Source organism: Nerophis lumbriciformis, linkage group LG18, assembly GCF_033978685.3.
Source record: "Nerophis lumbriciformis linkage group LG18, RoL_Nlum_v2.1, whole genome shotgun sequence".
Lineage (NCBI taxonomy): Eukaryota > Metazoa > Chordata > Actinopteri > Syngnathiformes > Syngnathidae > Nerophis > Nerophis lumbriciformis.
In genome coordinates this window covers 29,406,513-29,430,723 of record NC_084565.2, presented here as the reverse complement: position 1 = coordinate 29,430,723, position 24,211 = coordinate 29,406,513, and the positions used below count along the sequence as shown (strand labels likewise).

At 38.7% G+C, this 24,211-nt stretch overlaps 1 protein-coding gene across 2 annotated transcripts in view; it reads left to right on the top strand.

Moving 5' to 3' along the window:
• glis1b (GLIS family zinc finger 1b) overlaps positions 1–23,828 on the top strand; it is a 223,691-nt gene extending 199,863 nt beyond the window's left edge. For both annotated transcript variants that reach the window (XM_061977975.1, XM_061977974.1), the window contains exons 11-13: positions 17,225–17,355; positions 22,234–22,395; positions 22,468–23,828. In XM_061977975.1, coding sequence (XP_061833959.1) covers positions 17,225–17,355; positions 22,234–22,395; positions 22,468–22,607 — 433 coding nt within the window. In that variant the 3' untranslated portion in view covers positions 22,608–23,828. The remainder of the gene's footprint in view (positions 1–17,224; positions 17,356–22,233; positions 22,396–22,467) is intronic.
• The last annotated feature ends 383 nt before the right edge of the window (positions 23,829–24,211 follow it).

Here is a 24,211-nt window from a genome sequence, read left to right as displayed (position 1 = left end):
ATGTTAATAAGCAACTAATTAATGGTGAATATGTTCCCCATACTAAAGTGTTACCAAATGTATTGCTTTTTCTTTTTACAAATAACATTTGGTTTATCTTAATGTATTACACTCCTGAGTCTAATTAGCAACTAGTAGACTTTGCATGCATTTACAGTTCCAAGACTGGGCAAGACTCCACCTATCTGTGTTGGCCCTGGGATGAGGTGGCGATTTGTTTAAGGCAGGGGTGCTCAATACGTCGATCGCGATCTACCAGTCGATCGCAAAGGTAGTATTGGTAGATCGCATTACATTATTTAAAAAAAAAAAAAAAAAAAAAAATTTTTTTTTTTTTTTTTTTTTTTTTTGTGTCCTGTCCAGCTTCTCAGGCAAATCATATAGTTGATGTAGATGCCCATTTTGGCTGTTCAGATTTACTTTACAAAAGAGAAGTGTAGGATACTTCTCTTGTTGCCTTATTTGTATTTGACTTTATTAAATGTATTTATATTATCATTTAGTGCAGCCGGGCCAGAGCAGGAGGGGATAGAAAGAGAAAAAAAAGAAGACAGAGGGGGAAATTGTGGGGACAAGAGGGGGATTAGACAGAGAGACAAAAACAACAACAGCAAATAACAACAATAGAGCAACATCAGCAAATACGACATGTACAAATATGATGGTAAAAGTAATAGCAAATAAGCAGTTAGCGAAAAATAAAAAATAATACAGAAATGACAATGAGCATTATTACACTACAAATGGATCAATACAAATACCAATAGAAATAGCGCTATTGATAATGAACGATACCAATAATTTACCTTTAATATCAACAATACAGTTGTTTAAATGCAACAATACATATACGTAATGATAACTTGAGATACGAAAGAATGCAGAAAAATGGAGGGGGAGAAAGAGAAGCAACCTACATTAACCTTGTAGATTGTTATAGTCATAATAGGTTAAGCTTTGTCAGTGTGCCGTGTGTTACACCCAGTTTACCCTAGGGCAGGAGTGCTCATTACGTCGATCGCGAGCTACCGGTCGATCTCGGAGGGTGTGTCAGTCGATCACCAGCCAGGCATTAAAAAAATAGTCCTAAAAATGAGCGATCATAAATCTTCACAATGACGTCATTTTCGTCACTTGATTGACATTCACGGCACCCGAGGGTCTTCTGAGATGACGCTGGCTGCTGCCAGCTCATTAAAATTACCGACTGGAAGGCGAGAAACACTTTATTTCAACAGACTCTGGCGCCGTACCTGTCGTCAAAACTCCAAAGACCGACTGCACAGTTGCACAGTTGCGCTAACAAAATAGGAGTCTCAGAAAGCTGGCGTGCACAAGCTAGCAAGCTACAGAGTTTGCCGACAATGTATTTCTTGTAAAGTGTATACAAAGGAGTACGGAAGCTGGACAAATAAGATGCCAAAAACCAACCACTTTCATGTGGTATTGGACAGAAAGGAGGACTTTTTTTCTCCTCCATTCGAAAATGCGGACCTTATCAGCACCACTGTCTGATTCCTATCAATGCAAGTCATCAGAATCAGGTAATACACCAACTTATATTCTTGTCTTCATGAAAGAAAGGAATCTATATGTGTTAAACATGCTTGTATTATCTTTAAACACCTTTAACTTATTAACAATATTAACTATATGTGTTAAACATGCTTGTATTATCTTTAAACACCTTTAACTTGTTAACAATATTAACTATATGTATTAAACATTCTTGTATTATCATTAAACACCTTTAATTTTTTAACAATATTAACTATGTGTTAAACATGCTTGTATTATCATTAAACACCTTTAACTTGTTAACAATATTAACTATATGTGTTAAACATGCTTGTATTATCTTTAAACACCTTTAACTTGTTAACAATATTAACTATATGTATTTAACATGCTTGTATTATCATTAAACACCTTTAATTTTTTAACAATATTAACTATATGAGTTAAACATGCTTTCATTATCTTTAAACACCCTTTACTTGTTAACAATATTAACTATATGTATTAAACATACTTGTATTATCATTAAACACCTTTAATTTATTAACAATATTAACTATATGTGTTAAACATGCTTGCATTATCATTAAACACCTCTGACTTGTTAACAAAAACATATATTTCATAAATAAGTAAATATAAATTATATATATGAATGAGGTAGATCCCCACGACTTGATCAATTGAAAAGTAGCTCGCCTGCAGAAAAAGTGTGAGCACCCCTGGTTTAAGGTGTCCGAGTGCAGCTGGGATAGGCTTCGCCCACCCCGTCCTCTCTCCCCACCTCCATAATATTCAAATAATTATTGTTATTAGCATTAACGCCGCAATTCGAAACAGTCTGTATTACTTTGTTTAAAGGAAAACTGCACTTTTTGGGGAATTGTGCCTATCATTTACAATGCTTATGTAAAACAAGCCAACATGTTTTTCTTTTTATGCATTCTAACTCATAAATCCATGCGAGCAAAAGTCCGCTTACAATGGAGCCCATGGGAGTCGCTCTATTCCAAACACCTCCATTAAGGTTTTCTATACATGCTGTAAGTATATATGTAATGTAGTAACGGGCACATTCATAATAAAATGTAATATTTTCGTATTTTGCTAATATTTAGCATATGGCAGCGCATTGATTTCACTATTTCAATATTTTTGATTCAAGGTAATCCCTAGAAGCGTACAGTTTATGGATAGGGACCCATAGTTAAAATATACATCATCATATTATATACAAAATGCAGTACAATACAATTCATTTCAAAATCTACCCACCCAATACCCATTTACAATTGAATACCAACATACCAATAGGTTGACATTTATAAAGAAGGAATCTTTAAATCCACCAAATCAGTCTTGATATCCTATTATTCAAATTTGATTAAAAGATTGCATTTTGAAGATTGGCGATATTCTTATCAGAGGTCAAGACCAAAACCATGCGACTAATGTGAAGTCCTCAGCCATGAGGAATGTACTAAATATACTAAGCATAACGTAGCAATACATTTTGCTTAAAATGCTTTTTAAAAATGTTTAAAGAATGTGATTATTTTATAAGGCTATTACTCTCGTTCCAGATCATCGGGCCTCTACAGGAAAGCTTGTACATGTTAGATGAGGATTTTCTTCTGGTTTACTTCTGGTGTTATGTCTCGTACAGGGGTGTCAAACTCATTTTAGATCGGGGGCCACATGGAGAAAAATCTACTCACAAGTGGTAAAATCACGGCACAATAACTTAAAAATAAAGACAACTTCAGATTGTTTTCTTTGTTTAAAAATAGAACAAGCATATTCTGAAAATGTAGACATTTTTTACACTTACATGTTGCGGTTAATAATGTATTTGTCGTTATTTATATTTTCTGAATAAATGATGTGATAATGTTCATCAGTAAACTCATTGGTGTACATTTTCAATCTATCAAGATAAACCTCCAAATTCTTCAGGACAACCTAAAATCATCAGCCCGGAGGTTGGGTCTTGGGCGCAGTTGGGTGTTCCAAAAGGACAATGACCCCAAACACACGTCAAAAGTGGTAAAGGAATGGCTAAATCAGGCAAGGATTAAGGTTTTAGAATGGCCTTCCCAAAGTCCCGACTTAAACGTGTGGACAATGCTGAAGAAACAAGTCCATGTCAGAAAACCAACAAATTTAGCTGAACTGCACCAATTTTGTCAAGAGGAGTGGTCCAAAATTCAAGCAGAAGCTTGTGGATGGCTACCAAAAGCGCCTTAATGCAGTGAAACTTGCCAAGGGACATGTAACCAAATATTAACATTGCTGTATGTATACTTTTGACCCAGCAGATTTGGTCACATTTTCAGTAGACCCATAATAAATTCATAAAATAACCAAACTTCATGAATGTTTTTTGTGACCAACAAGTATGTGCTCCAATCACTCTCTCACAAAAAAAATAAGAGTTGTAGAAATTTTTGGCAACTCAAGACAGCCATGACGTTATGTTCTTTACAAGTGTATGTAAACTTTTGATCGCGACTGTAGGTTGTTGACAATTAATGGGAGTATTTCTTAGCCACGAAACGTCGCAAATAGTGGACCACCTGTTTCTGATCCTGTATTGTTATTTTCTGCATTTCTGTTTGAAAGAATACGACTACCGCTGTTTATGCCCCGAGTCGCCCTGGAAAAGAATTAAAAACAGTGCAATCCGCATGGAGTACCTGGAACTTCAAACATAGATGCGGCGGTGTGTGGGTTTGGGAAGGTTATGGCAGGCAGAAATGTTTATGTTCATTTCAATTAAGTTGAAGCTATAAAATGTGTTTTATCCGATGACTCGATTAATCGACCAAATCGATAGATTACTAAAATAATGGATAGCTGCAGCCCTACTCCAGAGCCACCCCCAGTGTGTCAAAGTGGTCCTGTCATTGCAGCAGGACACGAGTGGGTGGGCTTTAGCTGGCTGGCAAAGTGCATGATGGTCAGTGAAGATAAATGCTGATGTGGCACATGAAAGATTGCCCTCATTCCTGCAGCCTGAGGCCTGAGTTTGCCTGCCAGCCGCAGACTCTAGCAGGGCAAGGAGTGGAGGGGGAAGGGGAAGGGCAGCTGGCAGTGATTAGCCAGCTATGATTCACTTTAGCTGCACAGAGAGCACATCTTGTAAAAATATGAACAGCATAACTGTTTCCTGATTTCGTGCTGACAGCAACTGAAATGAATGGCTTGATGAGTAAGTGTCAAACAACTCCTCAACCTGGTTTGAGGTTGTAGACACGCCCCTAGCCTGCACACTCTCACTACTATAGGTAGACTGTGGTGACTTTGACTCGTACTCAAACGCGGTACACGCACAAGATTACGCGCGCACACATGCACGCATTACCACAGCGTTGGATGATGGAGTGATGGTCACATGTAAATAAAATGTGTAAGATTTAAAGTCAAAGTACCCATGATTGTCACGCACACACTATGTGTGGTGAAATTATTCTCTGCATTTGACCCATTACCCTTGATCACCCCCTGGGAGGTGAGGGGAGCAGTGAGCAGCAGCGGTGGCCGTGCCCGGGAATCATTTTTGGTGATTTAACCCCCAATTCCAACCCTTGATGCTGAGTGCCAAGCAGGGAGTTAATGAAGTGAAGTGAATTATATTTATATAGCGCTTTTCTCTAGTGACTCAAAGCGCTTTACATAGTGAAACCCCAATATCTAAGTTACATTTAAACCAGTGTGGGTGGCACTGGGAGCAGGTGGGTAAGGTGTCTTGCCCAAGGACACAACGGCAGTTACTAGGATGGATGGAAGCGGGAATCGAACCTGAAACCCTCAAGTTGCTGGCACGGCCGCTCTACCAACCGAGCTATGCCGCCCCTAATGGGTCCCATTTTTATAGTCTTTGGTATGACACGGCAGGGGTTTGAACTCACGACCTACCGATCTCAGGGCGGACACTATAACCACTAGGCCACTGAGCAGGTAGTAGTATATGCCGACGCATTTTTTTTTTTTTATTAATTCATGGGGAAAATGTTTTTTTTTATTTCTTTCTTTGCTTTATTTCGAACACAAACACACTTACAGCATAATACATCACACAATATCATATAATTTCTCTTTACATCATGTCCGAAAAGGAGTAGGAAGAAGCAAAGCTTATTTAATCCTACCCCTTTCCCACTTCAGAGCGTTTACAAATATATACATTCATTTACTGTCTTCTTTTTATAGCACAACAACATCTGTGAATGATTAATACAGCAGTTCTTGTAATAGATAATTAAGTCAGTCATGATAAACATACTGAGATGAAGACTATCCCATTGTCAATAAGGTTGAAGGTCTTTCTCATAATTCTTCTTCTTTGTACTTTGTAAGCACTATTCATTTGAACAACCTCTTAAACTGGATCATATCAGTACATTGTTTTACTTCTTTACTTAATCCATCCCATAATTTAATTCCACATACTGATATGCTAAAGGTTTTTAGTGTTGTACGAGCATACAAATTAGTTTTTCCTCTAAGGTAATATTTCTCCTCTTTAGTTGAGAAGAATTGTTGTACATTCTTGGGTAGCAGGTTATAGTTTGCTTTGTACATCATTTTAGCTGTTTGCAATTTTACAAAATCATTGACCTTCAATATTTTTGACTCAATAAATTAAGGGTTTGTATGTTCTCTATATCCATATTATGGATTATTCTAATTGATCTTTTTTGTAACACAGTTAATGAATGAAGTGCACTTTTGTAGTTATTTCCCCATATTTCTGCACAATAACTCAGATATGGTAACACTAGCGAGCAGTAGAGAACATGAAGTGATTTTTGGCCCAGGACGTATTTTGCTTTGTTCATTATTGAAATGTTTCTTGCCACCTTACGTTGTATATTTTTTATATGACAATTCCAGTTCATTTCATCATCTATTAATACTCCCAAAAATCAAGTTTCTTTTACCCTTTCAATATCTACTCCGTCTATTTGTATTCGTGTATGATGCCCTTTTCTGTTCAATATTAAAACATTTTTTACTGCAAAATAACATATTTTACCATAATTACCATATTTTCAGGACTATATAGTGCATCAGTATATAAGCTGCACCCACAACATTTTATAAGAATGCAATATTTTTCCATATATAAGCCGCACCGGTCTGTATATAAATATATATGTTGTGAAATGAGTTATTTACACAGAAAGACAGACATACCTCAATTGTTTCCAAACGGTGCCTGTTACACGGCAGTAAAATGGCTGATCAAACAAAACAGAAGCTAATAATACTAACACAGAAACTCGTAAATGTGTTAGCATATTAGCTAATGCTAACAAAGCTAACCTATTTATTTCAAGATAGTACATACAAATACAGTATGCATGAAAACACTCCTACAGACATCACACATGAGACAATTTAGTAAGTATGATTTGTTTAGATATATTGTAAAACTTGCAAACGTTGCTTGGAGTAATGAATGAAGAATCCGTACGAGTAGAAATGCTATGGATGACCAGAAGACGGAACGGCACTTGTACTTCCGGTTTAAAGCCATGAATTGATTTACGAGGACCCCGACTTAAACAAGTTGGAAAACTTATTCGGGTGTTACCATTTAGTGGTCAATTGTACGGAGTATGTACTAAACTGTGCAATCTACTAATACAAGCTTCAATCAATCAATCAATCAAAGCACTAAACCAGTGGTGTCAAACTCATTTTGGCTCAGGGGCCGCATGGAGGAAAATCCATTTCCATTTGGTAAAATCATGGCGTAATAACTTAAAAATAAAGACAACTTCAGAGTGTTTTCTTTGTTTAAAAATAGAGCAAGCACATTCTGAACATGTACAAATCAGAATGGGTTTTTTTTTCCACTTACGCGTTACAGTTAATAGTATTCTATCTTCATTTGGCGTTATTTATTCATCAGTCAAATAGGTGGAATCGAGTCTGGCATAGTATTTTTTTTTAAAACTCCCATTGGTGTTAAATTTTAATCCATCAGAAGATGGAATGAATAATATTTAAATCTAATTACAGGATGTTATTAATGTAATTTACTCATTTTCCTCAACTGATGTGCTTAAATCATGTTTGTTCTGTACATATGTAGCATCGTCTACATATGATTATTTCAATAATCACACATGAAGTTATAAGGGGATTCATATAATATCATCTTATTTATGTGCGCCAAAAAATATGTCCCGAGTCTTAAGTACAACATGAAATGTGAATGACTGGGGAGATTTGCCATTATATTCTTATCAGAGACAGGAAAACATTTAATTTTTTTGCATGCACTTCTTCACACATGCACAGTGATGACAATCAATCAATGTTTATTTGGAAAGCCCTAAATCACAAGTGTCTCAAAGGGCTGCACAAGCCACAACGACATCCTCTGTTCAGATCCCACATCACAGTGCCTGATATCTGTGTAGAGATGAGCGGCCCTTATTAGAAAGAACTATTGGAAAGCACTCTTTAAGTACAAAACCCAAAACCAGCGATGTTGGCACGTTGTGTAATTCGTAAATAAAAACAGAATACAATGATTTGCAAATCCTTTTCAACCTATATTCAATTGAATAGACTACAAAGACAATATATTTAATGTTCGAACTGAGAAACACGTTGTTGTTTTTTTGCAAATATTCATTAACTTAGAATTTAATGGCAGCAACACATTGCAAAAAAGTTGGCAGAGGGGCATTTTTACCACTGTGTTACATGGCCTTTCCTTTTAACAACACTCAGTAAACGTTTGGGAACTGAGGAAACCAATTTTTGAAGCTTTTCAGGTGGAATTATTTCACATTCTTGCTTGATGTACAGCTTAAGTTGTTCAACGGTCCGGGGTCTCTGTTTTGGTATTTTAGGTTTCATAATTCACCACATATTTTCAATGGGGAACAGATCTGGACTACAGGCAGGCCAGTCTAGTACCCACACTCTTTTACTATGAAGCCACGCTGTTGTAACACGTGGCTTGGCATTGTCTTGCTGAAATAAGTAGGGGCGTCCATGATAACGTTGCTTGGATGGCAACATATGTTGCTCCAAAACCTGTATGTACCTTCCAGCATGAATGGTGCCTTCACAGATGTGTAAGTTACCCATACCTTGGGCACTAATACACCCCCATACCATCACAGATGCTGGCTTTTCAACTTTGCACCTAGACTAATCCGGATGGTTCTTTTCCTCTTTGTTCCGGAGGACACGACGACCACAGTTTTCAAAAACTATTTGAAATGTGGACTCGTCAGACCACAGAACACTTTTCCACTTTGCATCAGTCCATCTTAGATTAGCTCAGGCCCAGCGAAGCTCGCGGCGTTTCTGGGTGTTGTTGATAAATGGCTTTCGCTTTGCATAGTAGAGATTTAACTTGCACTTACAGATGTAGCGACGAACTGTAGTTACTGACAGTGGTTTTCTGAATGGTTCCTGAGCCCATGTGGCAATATCCTTTACACACTGATGTCGGTTTTTGATGCAGTACCGCCTGAGGGATCGAAGGTCACGGGCATTCAATGTTACGTGCAGTGATTTCTCCAGAAACTCTGAACCTTTTGATGATATTACAGACCGTAGATGGTGAAATTCCTAAATTCCTTGCAATAGCTCGTTGACAAATGTCGTTCTTAAACTGTTGGACAAGTTGCTCACGCATTTGTTGACAGAGTGGTGACCCTCGCCCCATCCTTGTTTGTGAATGATTGAGCATTTCATGGAAGCTGCTTTTATACCCAATCATAGCACCCACCTGTTCCCAATTAGCCTGTTCACCTGTGGGATGTTCCAAATAAGTGTTTGATTAGCATACCTCAACTTCTTTTTTACCACTTGTGCCAGCTTTTTTTAAACATGTTGCAGGCATCGAATTCCAAATGAGTTAATATTTGCAAAAAAATGACAAAGTTTTCCAGTTCGAATGTTAAGTATCTTGTCTTTGCAGTCTATTCAATTGAATATAGGTTGAAAAGGATTTGCAAATCATTGTATTCTGTTTTTATTTACACGTTACTGGTTTTGGGGTTTGTAACTATGAGATGCACATGAATTAATATTTCCTAGAATTAAATGTTCCTTATTGATGTTTACTGACATTAATCTATAAAGTGATGATTAAGATTGTATTTTATTCCCACAAACACATTTTTTTACTGCCTCACCTTATTTATTTTTTTGCTTTAATGTAGTTTCAGGAATTTTTTTTTTTTTAATAAAGCAGTGTTTTCCATGAAGTTAGTAAGTACAGATGTAATAAGTAGAAAAGTGACATTTTGATTGTACTGATTTAATCAAATTATAAATAAATCAACTCCTGAGCTGTTTTGAAATAATGGCTCCATGTTCGACGAGGACTGCACAGTGAGGCTCTTGTACAATAATCTTACGTAACATGGTGCTCAACTTTTTGTATGATTTCCCGCTAAATCCTCCCGAGATTATGGCGCGCCATTACTTTTATTATGATAGAAATCCTTGCGTTCGGTGACCTTTCGAATAAAGGCCACTGAATTTCACGAGTGTTCCGCAGAAGTTTATGATGCATCGGGAGTGAGGGCGTACCAGAAATTGTACAAATATGATCTCAACTTATCGAAGCAATAAAAAACAAAGCCTCAAAGATGCGTTTTATGTCGTTCCCGCATGTTTCAGGCATAAATAAACCCAAGGGCAGTGTGTTTCTACGAACCGAAAATGTAGGATAAATCAAGACTTGGCAGCAGCGCTTGACAGCTTTACGCTCTTTTCCTGAAACGTCATTGACTTAACCGGCGTCCCTGCCAGCTACTCACGTCCGTCACGCATGTGGCAGTAGGTCACAGAGGAGGTCCGAGCCAGGCCGGCGCGCAGCAGGGGCACCTAAGGGCCCTTCTCAACCGTGTCCTGCGGCACTCTGTCGTCGCGTTCATTTAGCGCTCTGTAAACTCATGTGCTTCTTCAGCAAATAGTAGCACGGCGGCGGCAGTTTATGTGCCGCATTCCTAATCTGCACTGCATGAAAGCACGCTAAGTAGCTGTTGAATATGTCGGGAGGTGACTTGCCAGCTTAGTTTTATTAAAGGCGGTTATGTAGGTTATCAAGATTTGGACGGGACTTGCTGTTTCCTGATGTTAAACAACATATTTGTTTCTGTTTCAGAACAAATAAGCCAACTTTGCATGGCTCTGAGCTCATATCCCGAGTTTCATATTCCCTATGCGGTAAATACTTAACGGCTATGGCTTGGATAAACACAAAGGTGTGTATTTTTAATGACAACATGCATGACGCAGCGCAGACTCTGTGTCGCATGTGGCTGAACGCTCCTGCACAGGCTCACCCCGACACGCCGTGGGGCGTTCATGGCGTTCTGCGGGTGGTTTGGCACCAGAACCCGTTTCAAAGTTTTTGGGGGCCCATCGCACACATTTTTTCAGTCTGAAACATTTTGAATTAAAACAGAAATGCTTTAATTAAAAATATGACATGTGTATGTATATATATATATATATATATATATATATATATATATATATATATATACACTTATATGTGTATATATGGGTATATGTGAGTATTTGTATGTATATATACATAATATCAAATGTGTAGTTAACATTAATACAAAAGAGAAAATGTACCTAACGTGAATACATATAAATATGTATATAAAATGTAATATAAAATGTGTAAATATCAGTCATAAAATATAAAATATTTACAATTATATTTACAATTTACAGAGAGAAAATATATTTAGTTTCTTAAATATTTAATAAAATAAGTAATAATAAGAAAACAAAAATGTAAACATAATGTTTCTATTTGAAAATACTTCCAAGCTTGTGTTGCATCAACACTGGTAAGTGGCGTGGCCTCAAGCGGCCTCGATGAGGTGGCTGCAGACCAGGTCTTGGTTAATTCATCTTTGTCCCCCTTAGAAACCTGAGGTGAAGTTCATGGCACTGTTGGAAAAAAAATAATGAATATATCAAGCACATTCTGCATGCAACAGTTGAGCACCTGTGACATAAATATTAGCATTTGAAAATATGAAATGTTTGGAAGTGACTGCTAGGACAGTGAGTGTGAATATGTAGAACAAAAGATAAAATATATTTGTATGCATGTGCAGTTGTGGTCAGAAGTTTACATACACTTGTAAAGAACATAATGTCATGGCTGTCTTGAGTTTCCAATAATAAGTATTGTGGCCAAACAGCTCAATTTTTGTTTCATCTGACCACAGCACCTTCCTCCAGAAGGTCTTATCTTTGTCCATGTGATGTCAGATGAAACAAAAATTGAACTGTTTGGCCACAATACCCACACTGTAAAAAAAAAAAGTTGAGAAAACGCAAATTTTCAAGGCAACATGATGCAACAAGATTTTTGCGTTTTCTCAACTTTTGACTACTGCTGGCCAGACACTGTTTTGGTAGTTAAACATAGTGAAACTTTATTTCTGAGTCTGACTAACTTGAAAACTATAATTATTCCAACAATTGCAAATCGTATTTCACTATTTAGCAGTAGTCAAAAGTTGAGAAAACGCACAAATCTTGTTGCATCATGTTGCCTTGAAAATGTGCGTTTTCTCAACTTTCTTTTTTTTTTTTACAGTGCAGCAATATGTTTGGAGGAGAAAAGGCCTTTAATCCCAGGAACACCAAACCTACCATCAAGCATGGTGGTGGTAGCATTATGCTCTGGGCACGTTTTGCTGCCAATGGAACTGGTGCTTTACAGAGAGTAAATGGGACAATGAAAAAGGATTACCTCCAAATTCTTCAGGACAACCTAAAATCATCAGCCCGGAGGTTGGGTCTTGGGCGCAGTTGGGTGTTCCTACAGAACAATGACCGCAAACACACGTCAAAAGTGGTAAAGGAATTGCTAAATCAGGCTAGAATTAAGGTTTTAGAATGGCCTTCCCAAAGCCCTGACTTAAACGTGTGGACAATGCTGAAGAAACAAGTCCATGTCAGAAAACCAACAAATTTAGCTGAACTGCACCAATTTTGTCAAGAGGAGTGGTCAAAAATTCAACCAGAAGCTTGTGGATGGCTACCAAAAGCGCCTTATTGCAGTGAAACTTGCCAAGGGACATGTAACCAAATATTAACATTGCTGTATGTAACAAACAAGTATGTGCTCCAATCACTCTATCACAAAAAAATAAGAGTTGTACAAATGATTGGAAACCCAAGACAGCCATGACATTATGTTCTTTACAAGTGTATATAAACTTTTGACTACGTTTGTATCTATTTATGTACTGCATGTACATTGTACACTATGATTATACGTATGTAACATTTACAGTGCAATGTTAAAAAAGGCACTCACATAACAGCCAGATGAGAGAAATTAAATGTACCTTCATCATCACTGGTGTCCGAGACAACCATGTGAGGAGGGTGAGGGCATAGACATTTGGGCAAAGCACCTAGCTATAGTTTATATTTGATTTTTAATTGCTTTAAAAGAAGTATTAACTTATTCTTATCTTTTGTACACTAATTATGGGGCTAACAAAGCATTAAGCTCATCAGTTTTGGCGTGCATGGTGGATACATACATGAGCATTAAACTAGGGTGGCATGCTAGTCTTATCGGTCTTATTCCTCTTCCACATCTGGCTTCCTGAAGTGTACACTTGTTTCATTTATATTAACCGTATTTCGACGTACAGTCAGCAAAAGTTCAGACTACGTCACGACGAGTGGCCGCGCACACTCTTCTAAGAGTGTGTTGGTGGCTGGGAGGAGCCCCCTCGAGGGGGATTCTGACAGTCACATTGACACTGTTCTATCGTGTCATTATCATCAAGTCATTCCTCTTTATCGTTGTCATTGTGCATAAAGTGACTTGGCTGCTGGAAGGGGCCCCTCAAGGGGGACTCTGACAATGTCTTTGACATTATTCTGATATTGTCATTGTATTTTCCGGTGATAGAATCACAAAGTTGTTGTTGCTGTTAAGTTTGAATACATGACTAGTCGTTGTCAGGGGGCCCCCTTTCAGTTGGGGGCCCTAGGAAATTGCCTAGTTTGCCTACCTGGTTGCAATTGGCCTGTTTGCCAACTGGGATTTTGGACCTCTATATCAGAAGGCTTGGTGCTGTGGGGAGAAGAAAGAGCTTTAGAATAGTCTATTCACTACCACTCTGTCACTGGGTCAAATAAGATTGGCATTATCAGCTGTGGCTGTAGGCAACCTCCTGATGTATTTTTTTATTTACTCAGCAAGATGGCAGTAGCTACATCCAGTAGCTTTACCTACTTCTGCATTCACTTTAATAAGTTGGTTGCAGTCATGTGTAGAGATGTCCGATAATATCGGACGATAAATGCTTTAAAATGTAATATCAGAAATTATCGGTATCGGTTTCAACCTACCGATTTTCCCGGGAGACTCCCGAATTTCAGTGCCCCTCCCGGGGCAACCATTCTCCCGATTTCCACCCAGACAACAATATTGGGGGCGTGCCTTAAAGGCATTGCCTTTAGCATCCTCTAAAACCTGTCGTCACGTCCGCTTTTCTTCCATTCAAACAGCGTGCCGGCCCAGTCACATAATATATGCGGCTTTTACACACACACACAAGTGAATGCAAGGCATACTTGATCAATAGCCATACAGGTCACACTCAGGGTGGCCGTATGAACAACTTTAACACTGTTACAAATATGCGCCACACTGTGAACCCACACCAAACAAGAATGACAAACACATTTCGGGAGAACATCCGCACCGTAACACAACATAAAAACAACAGAACAAATACCCAGAACCCCTTGCAGCACTAAGTCTTCCGGGACGCTACAATATACCTCCCCACACCCGCCCCCCCGCTACCACCAAACCCCGCCCCCCAACTCCGCCCACCTCAACCCCGCCCCCCGTACCTCTCCCTCCCATCTCCCGAATTCGGATGTTCAAAGTTGGCAAGTATGCTCTAGTATACTCTGGACTGAAGCTGTGTGCCTTCATTATTTTTGTAGCTGTTGTTTTGAGGCATGTTTAAAAACAATAAAAAATTATGCACTTTGTGAAAGTCAAAGTATAGTATTTCCCATAGTTGTAGTGGGTATCAGGATTATCTCAGGGAGAGCATGTCCCAAATTCCTAGCTGGTGTTTTGAGGCATGTTAAACAAAATAATGCACTTTGTGACTTCAATAATAAATATGGCAGTGACATGTTGGCACTTTTTTCCATAACTGGAGTTGAATTTGTTCTCTTATTTTGGAAAACCTTGTTTTTGATTGATTGATTGAAACTTGTATTAGTAGATTGCACAGTACAGTACATATTCCGTACAATTGACCACAAATGGTAACACCCGGATAAGTTTTTCTACTTGATTAAGTCGGGGTCCACATTAATCAATTCATGGTAAAGTTACATTGTTTAATGCATCCAGCGGGGCATCACAACAAAATTTGGCATAACAATGTGTTAATTCCACGACTGTATATATCGGTATCGGTTGATATCAGAATTGGTAATTAAGAGTTGGACAATATCGGAATATCGGATATCGGCAAAAAAGCCATTATCGGACATCTCTAGTCATGTGTGTAACCCAGGATTTTCACTGGATGCGGAACGGCGCCGCCACAGCGATGGACTCTATCCATTTCCATTCTAGCCAAGGTGTCAGTTTCCACCACTGCCATACCCCCAGCGCACAGCGCCACCATGCCCGCGCCGTACCACATCGCTGCACTAAATATACGCAGAGCTTCTCTTTTTTATGGGTCGTCGCAACTCGGCGGATCATTTTAGCTAAAATGGGCTTGTCCGGTTTACTTTCAAAATAAAGTACTTTGTGTTCAAGGAGGATCGTATATTGCACTTTGAAATGTCCTAATGGTCGTGGGCTGACCTGAAGTCAACTTGTCAAAGGTATTCAGACGTGATTTCTCCTCGTTAACACAATTGGATTCTGACCAAAATCAAAGAATCATATTACAGGCATATCCTGGACAGCTATTTGGGGACTTCAGTCAAATACCAGCTGACACGGGAAGCAGGGAGTGGTTAGCGGGAGTGAAATGAGATGTGTGTGTGTGTGTGTGTGTGTGTGTGTGTGTGTGTGTGTGTGTGTGTGTGTGTGTGTGTGTGTGTGTGTGTGTGTGTGTGTGTGTGTGTGTGTGTGTGTGTGTGTGTGTGTGTGTGTGTACAACGCTCACCAGGAATGTTGTAACTGTCGTGTTGTTGTTTGCTACAAATAAAGAAAAAATTAAATAGTCGTTCTGCAAAGCAAAATGTTTGTCTTTTCCACATGTTAAGTCAGTGCCGCCTGTGGGTATTGATGGCCGGCAAAGCTTGAGACACTCCCGGGTGTTACCGTTCAGCAGTCGTTGCATATCTCGAATGGCAAGACCGAGTTTATTTTCTCCTGCTCCTCTGGAGAGACAAAACAAACTGTTGGTGTTTTGCTTTACTATAACTCCCTTATGTGTGTGCGCATCAAAACGGCGTTGGGGATCGGCGGAGACATTCGGTGGCGGTGCCGTTCAGCATCCTTTACGCATCCGGTGTAAATCCAGGGCTACACCTCAGTTGACGTCCGCCTGTTCTACAATGTATGATACTAGATATATATATATATATACTTTTGAATTTTCCTGAGGGAACTCTCCTGAAGGAATCAATAAAGTACTACTATTTAGAGGGATTTAATCTTACAACCCCCAATTGGATTAGATTCGGATTCGATTAAATTTTCGATTCAAACCAGATCTCGCAATACTTATTTGTCAATCGAGTTTATTTAATCAAGTCTTGTGTTGTTGTAAGACTCAAATGCCTACTGAAAATTATATTAAAAACCTTTTTTTTTTTAAACAGCCCCCTCTTGGCTGCTGACGTATGACATACAGTTCAGTTCAGTTCAGTTTCAGTTTATTTGGAACATGCATACGATGCGATGTAATGCATCACATATTTCCAGTTGTTTCATTACAGCACGTTCGAAAAGGAGTAGGAAGAAGCAGAGCTTATTTAATCCTACCCCTTTTCATTCCATAGCAATTTTATCCCATTTCCTTGTTCTCTGTAGCAGAACAGTGAATAAATAAATAATAAATGAATAATATGCCATAGTAAGTAAACAAATATTAAATACATTAATAATCTTTATCAAAAAAGAAAAAAAAATATATATATTTATATGTATTATACATATATATTGATTCTTGAAAATTAATGAATCCATTAAAAAAAAATAGATAAGAATCGCGTTCCATGATCAATTTATCCCATTAACGCCTCTATTCAATTAACTGCTGGGTCCGCTATAATTGCAGGGTGTGGTTTACAAAAGCAAATAACCACCGCGTCAGGGTCAAAAACATTGGTTGCTGTGGCTGTAGGAAACCTCCTGATGTAGTTTACTGTTATTACAACATTGGTTCAATTGCTGCTGTGTTGTGCAAAATACTTTGGTGCAACTCATTATTGAAGGTAAAATGTACCTACAGTATTTCTGCAAGAACAGCTTCCCTCATTCTCATTTTGGTTGCAGGAGTACATATAATGAGGTGCTGGCACAGGTTAACAAAAAAAGGAGCATGTAGACCAGAGCATATGGTCATCTCCACCACGTGGGCCATTAATTACCTGACCTACATGGAGGTCCGTAATCTGGCGATCCCGAAAGGAATCAATGATTGATATCTTGAATCCGTGTGTGTCCTCCATCCAGCGTGTCGGGTCCCCTCCTGTCTCCAGGGATGAAGGGAACAGGGACTCCTCCTCCTCCGCTGGAAAAGCATCACGTCCAAAGTCAGCACAAGCCCTACGCTCACTATCACCACCATCAGGCTCCCAGCAACGGTAAGACAGAAAATGAAAAAGCGAGAGTGCAGTCTCGAGGTAGCTTTTACACTAATTGGTCGCTTTATTAGGTACACCTGCACCGTCTAATGGGGTCCAGTACCAGAGCTGTATCAGAAAAGTATTCATTTTATATTACTTCTTTCTAGAAAGTGTATATATATTTCTCTCAATCAGTTAAAATATTTAATTATGATTAACTATATTTGTCCATTGTGTTTAGAGTGTCCGTATGGAAGTAGAATTGTCTCACATCAACTTATATATATCAATATGATATTAATACATATGCATATATTAATAAATATACACATACAAATACAAATGTGATATACAAATAAATAAATAATTTGTAAAATAATCAAATTTGTATTTGTATATTTATTAATATATGCATTTGTATTCATCGGCGGTCCCTCGAACGAGTATGACGATCCCCCTGGTAGGGGTGTATCCCTTTATGGAGGATGCCTGTCCGTGACTTTGTTTTACGTGGGGAGACTGGTGCACAGACAGTCACCACTTGATCCTTGACAGAATCGGGTCAGGGTCCAGTGGCATGGAGTCCAAGACGACTTGGGACCCTTTTCTGCTGCAGCCTTCTTCCGCCATCGCAGCCGTTGTGGTAGTTCTTAAATCTACCGTCTTCCGCCTCCTCTGCCGTTGAGGTATTAATGTCATATTGATACATATAAGTTGATGTGAGACAATTCTACTTCCATACGTCCGCCCTGAGATCGGTAGGTCGTGAGTTCAAACCCCGGCCGAGTCATACCAAAGACTATAAAAATGCTTGGCACTCAGCATCAAGGGTTGGAATTCGGGGTTAAATCACCAAAATGATTCCCGAGCGCGGCCACCTCTGCTGCTCACTGCTCCCCTCACCTCCCAAGGGGTGGAACAAGGGGATGGATCAAATGCAGAGGTTAATTTCACCACACCTAGTGTGTGTGTGACTATCATTGGTACTTTAACTTTAACTTTTAAAGTAATCACGATTAATCGCAAATATAAGTTTTTATTTTTATTTTCAACAGGTGCCCCTTATTACAATGTGCACCCATCATGGGACTGGACCATTTTTTCGATTCATGCAAATATTTGTTTATTAAACATTGTTTTTTTCCGTCTATACAGATGCGTCATTTGCATGCGTGTGTTTAAGGAGGACCAGGAATCAATGAGTAGAACATAAATATTAGGGCTGTCAAATGGTTATTTTGTTTTTAAATCAGACTAATCACATTTTGGAATTTGGATTCATCATGATTTATCACAGATGATTACTCGCTTGCACAGTTAAAATGTGTTTAAGAAAATACCCCAGTATTTGTACACAAAGGCAATGTTTTTTTCAGAATGTCATCCAGGAACATTTATAAGTGCTTTACTTGCATGCATGTCGTTTATTTGCACAAAACCTGGTGACAGTTTTATCTAAAGTTCTTTCAGGCTGTATTTTAGAGTGAGATTCGCCAGCGACCACACCAGTCGGAGTCTCCTCGCTCATTTTTGTACTGAAATATGCATTGATCTGATCACAAAAGAGCTTGTACGCTCAAAATTGCATGATTAATCCAAGTGTGCTCATGATTAGTGCAATGTTTTTTTGTAATTAATCACATGAGTTATCTCATACATACAGTGGCGATCAAAAGTTTACATACACTTGTAAAGAACATAATGTCATGGCTGTCTTGAGTTTCCAATCATTTCTACAACGCTTATTTTTTGTGATAGAGTGATTGGAGCACATACTTGTTGGTCACAAAAAAAATAAATCATGAAGTTTGGTTCTTTTATGAATTTATTATGGGTCTACTGAAAATGTGACCAAATCTGCTGGGTCAAAAGTATACATACAGCAATGTTGATATTTGGTTACATGTCCCTTGGCAAGTTTCACTGCAATAAGGCGCTTTTGGTAGCCACCCACAAGCTTCTGGTTGAATTTTTGACCACTCCTCTTGACCAAATTGGTGCAGTTCAGCTAAATGTGTTGGTTTTCTGACATGGACTTGTTTCTTCAGCATTGTCCACACGTTTAAGTCCGGGCTTTGGGAAGGCCATTCTAAAACCTTAATTCTAGCCTGATTTAGCCATTCCTTTACCACTTTTGATGTGTGTTTGGGGTCATTGTCCTGTTGGAACACCCAACTGCGCCCAAGACCCAACCTCCGGGCTGATGATTTTAGGTTGTCCTGAAGAATTTGGAGGTAATCCTCCTTTTCCATTGTCCCATTTACTCTCTGTAAAGCACCAGTTCCATTGGCAGCAAAACAGGCCCAGAGCATAATACTACCACCACCATGCTTGACGGTAGGTTGGTGTTCCTGGGATTAAAGGCCTCACCTTTTCTCCTCCAAACATATTGCTGGGTATTGTGGCCAAACCGCTCAATTTTTGTTTCATCTGACCACAGAACTTTCCTCCTAAAGGTCTTATCTTTGTCCATGTGATGGAAACTCAAGACAGTTATGACATTATGTTCTTTACAAGTGTATGTAAACTTTTGACCGCAACTGTATATGAATACATTCCTGCTTACCCAGCAGGCACAAGACATTAAAACAACGTTGAGAACTTGTTGAATTAGGCCACTTTAGAACAACATGCTTTTTGTCTACGTTTAATCAATGTTGGTGTTCTGATGTTGATTCGACCATTGAAAAGTGGTCATTTCCCAACCCACAATGTGGATCCTATATTAAACAACAATGTAGTCTCAATTTGCAATGTTGTTTTAAAGGACATGTATGTACAAAACCCAAAACCAGTGAAGTTGGCACGTTGTGTAAATGGTAAATAAAAACAGAATACAATGATTTGCAAATCCTTTTCAACTTATAGTCAATTGTATGGACTGCAAAGACAAGATATTTAATGTTCAAACTGAGAAACGAAATGTTTTGCAAATAATCATTAAGTTAGAATTTACTGGCAGCAACACATTGCAAAAAAGTTGGCACAGGGGCATTTTTACCACTGTGTTACATGGCCTTTCCTTTTAACAACACTCCGTAAACATTTGGGAACTGAGGAGACCAATTTTTGAAGCTTTTCAGGTGGAATTCTTTCCCATTCTTGCTTTGATGTACAGCTTAAGTTGTTCAACAGTCCGGGGTCTCCATTGTGGTATTTTAGGCTTCATAGTGCGCCACACATTTTCAATGGGAGACAGGTCTGGACTGCAGGCAGGCCAGTCTAGTACTCGCACTCTTTTACTATGAAGCCATACTGTTGTAACACATGGCTTGGCATTGTCTTGCTGAAATAAGCAGGGGCATCCATGATAACGTTGCTTGGATGGCAACATATGTTGCTCCAAAACCTGTATGTACCTTTCAGCATTAATGGTGCCTTCACAGATGTGTAAATTACCCATGCCTTGGGCACTAATACACCCCCATACCATCACAGATGCTGGCTTTTCACCTTTGTCCCTATAACAGTCCGGATGGTTCTTTTCCTCTTTGTTCCGGAGGACACGACGTCCACTGTTTCCAAAAACAATTTGAAATGTGGACTCGTCAGACCACAAAACACTTTTCCACTTTGCATCAGTCTATCTTAGATGAGCTCGGGCCCAGCGAAGCCGGCGGCGTTTCTGGGTGTTGTTGATAAATGGCTTTGGCTTTGCATTGTCGAGTTTTAACTTGCACTTACAGATGTAGCGACAAACTGTAGTTACTGACAGTGGTTTTCTGAAGTGTTCCTGAGCCAATGTGGTGATATCCTTTACACACTGTTGTCGCTTTTTGATGCAGTACCGCTTGAGGGATTGAAGCATTGCCGCTTACGTGCAGTGATTTCTACAGATTCTCTGAACCTTTTGATGATATTACGGATCGTAGATGGTGAAATCGCTAAATTCCTTGTAATAGCTCGTTGAGAAATGTTGTTCTTAAACTGTTAGACAATTTTTTCAAGCATTTGTTCACAAAGTGGTGACCCTCGCCCCATCCTTGTTTATGAATGACTGAGCATTTCATGGAAGCTGCTTTTATACCCAATCATGGCACCCACCTGTTCCCAATTAGCCTGTTCACCTGTGGGATGTTCCAAATAAGTGGTTGATGAGCATTCCTCATTTTTATCAGTCTTTTTGGCCACTTGTGCCATCAAATTCCAAATGAGCCGATATTTTGCAAAAAATAACAAAGTTTTCCAGTTCGTATCTTGTCTTTGCAGTCTATTCATTTGAACATAAGTTGAAAAGAATTTGCAAATCATTGTATTATATTTGTATTTACGATTTACACAACGTGCCAACTTCACTGGTTTTGGGGTTTGTATAATCAACGTTGTATCAATGTCTTGCGCCTGCTGGGTCGGGTCCCAATGCTGAGAACTAATATTTTACAATACAATATTTCGCTACTTGAGGGCTCAGATATTAAAAACAGCTGTCAGTATGATGCAGTGTGCCAAGTACAACCACAATAACAAACACAGCTTTTCTCTGGGATCTTAAAGTGGGTCTACCTGGTGTAACTTTATCCGCGCAAAGCCTTACAAGCTGATCCTCCTCAAATGCATTTTTAGGATGGGCACGGTGGCGTCAGGAGTTTGAAAAGCATGTATTATCCAACAAAACAGTGTTCGGCTGTCTGAGACAACACGGCGAGCTCAGCTGTCGCTGCGTGAACACTTAAAATGCTGTTTTGCACTGCGGAGATCAACACATGGACGCTCACCACCAATGTGGTCACACGTCCTGGAACGGTTCTCGTCATTATTGTGACTCCTGTGGTCGAATCGGAGGGAAAACAGAGACAATGGCGACCAACTTAGTAACTTGAGTTGTGTCTTACAATAGCGATTGCCTTAGAAACCGTCCTCCGTTAAGTCTGGCTTCTGTTTTGCTCCGTCTTCCAGAATTCCAAGGCAGCTTTCAGAGCTGCTTCCACTTCGCAGACTCCTACCGGATGGAGCAGACGGTCACCGGCGTCCACGCCTCCCCCGGAGATTCCCACGCCTACACTTCCCATCAGCACAATGGCTTCCACATGTCCTCCAGCAACTCTCTGGGCTCTGCAGGTGAGCCGTGCCCATCCCTTGTAAGTGCTTCCATGATGGCAGAAGGTTCATGCCCCTTTTACCTCGCTCCAGGCTTCAGCTTGACCCAGGAGCTACAAGGCGGCGCAGGGGTGTGCCAGTTCTCCCCCGGCCCAGAGGAGGGCGCCTTCTTCCAGGTGGGAAGCTTCGAGCGCGGCCTGAACCACATCCCATCAGTGTACACCGAGTCATAGACCACCGACGCAACAAGCGAAAAAACACTGGAGCCCACTATGCCGTCCATCTACTTCCACTCCCTTCCCATAATCCACTTATTTTAAATTCACTTAATCAGGTGATTTATCAGCGAAGAAAGGTAAGCTAGATAATACAAATCCATTATATACAATATATCATACTGTTATATATCACCAATAAAAATTCAAAAATGATCAGAACTGAATACAAAATTATAAAAAATTGTTTATTTTAGTCTAATGTAATACAGTCATTTTATGATGTTAGAAAATAAGTTAAGTAATAAGGTTAATAAAATGTCAAAATGTAATAAAAAAGATAAACAGACAATTCAGCACTTTCCCATTTAAATATACAATTATAATATGAGGGGAAAAAATACCAGAACTAATACAAAATGATTTTTAAAAAATTGTTAAATTAATTTTAATGTAATACAGTCATGTTCTGATGTTAGGTAATAACTCAATAAAAGGTTAGTGAAATTTCGAAACGTAATAAAAAATAAACAGACAATTCAACACTTTCCCAATTTAATATACGATTATAATATGAGGGAAAAGAATACCAGAACTATTACAAAATTATTTAAACATATAGTTAAATTAATTTTAATGTAATAGTCATTTTCTGATAAGTAATAACTCAATAAAAGGTTAATACAATGTCAAAATGTAATAAATAAATAAATAAACAGACAATTCAGCACTTTCCCATTTAAATATATAATTATAATATGAGAAAAAAAATTACCAGAACTAATACAAATTTATTTTTTTAAAACAAGTTTTAATGTCATTTTCTGATGTTAAGTAATAACTGAATAAAATATAAAAAATATAATAAGAAATTTAAAAAATTCAGCACTTTCCCATTTAGATATTTAGGATGACAACCATGGCATTAATGACCCTATGAAAACAATACATTTTGCTTCAACGTGAACACTACAAACTAATTATATCATCAGTTTTTAAACTGAATCATCAAGAGACAAATGTATCAAACTTATCATGTTGCTGTGTTGGTTGTTTGTATTATTGTCTGCATTCCTGTATTTTTGTTTTATGGCTTTTATCCGCAACTCTTCTGCAACAATGCAAAGGAAACAACCAACCAGTCAGCTTTTAATAATATTGTGTGTATAAAATGTACAGTTTGTTTACACATATTTGATTGTTGAATGCAACGTCTCCATTCCAAAAATAAATACCTGAATGTACATGTAATTATGAGTTTCCATCTACCTGTGTGTGGACAATCATTTTTGCAGAGGCTTCCTGCCCTCTAGTGGACGCTGGTGAGTATTGCACACCAATTCATCATCTCTTGCTTGAACAGTATGTCATTTTTTTACTTGTGCTTCCTCTAGTCCAGGTAACTGCAGTAGTAGAAGTTATTGGAGAGGAGGTCAACAAACACCACAACGTTCTTGGTGTGGTCGTGCCGATGGCAAATGTTGCAACATGACAAGGTGAGCAGTTAGTGGGGGGACATCATGAAACACTACATAGAATAGATTAGACAGAACTTTATTGAACTCTTAGTTAAAGTGTGTGCGCTTAGGGAAATTAGGGTTCCAGTCGCAGCAACACTGCAT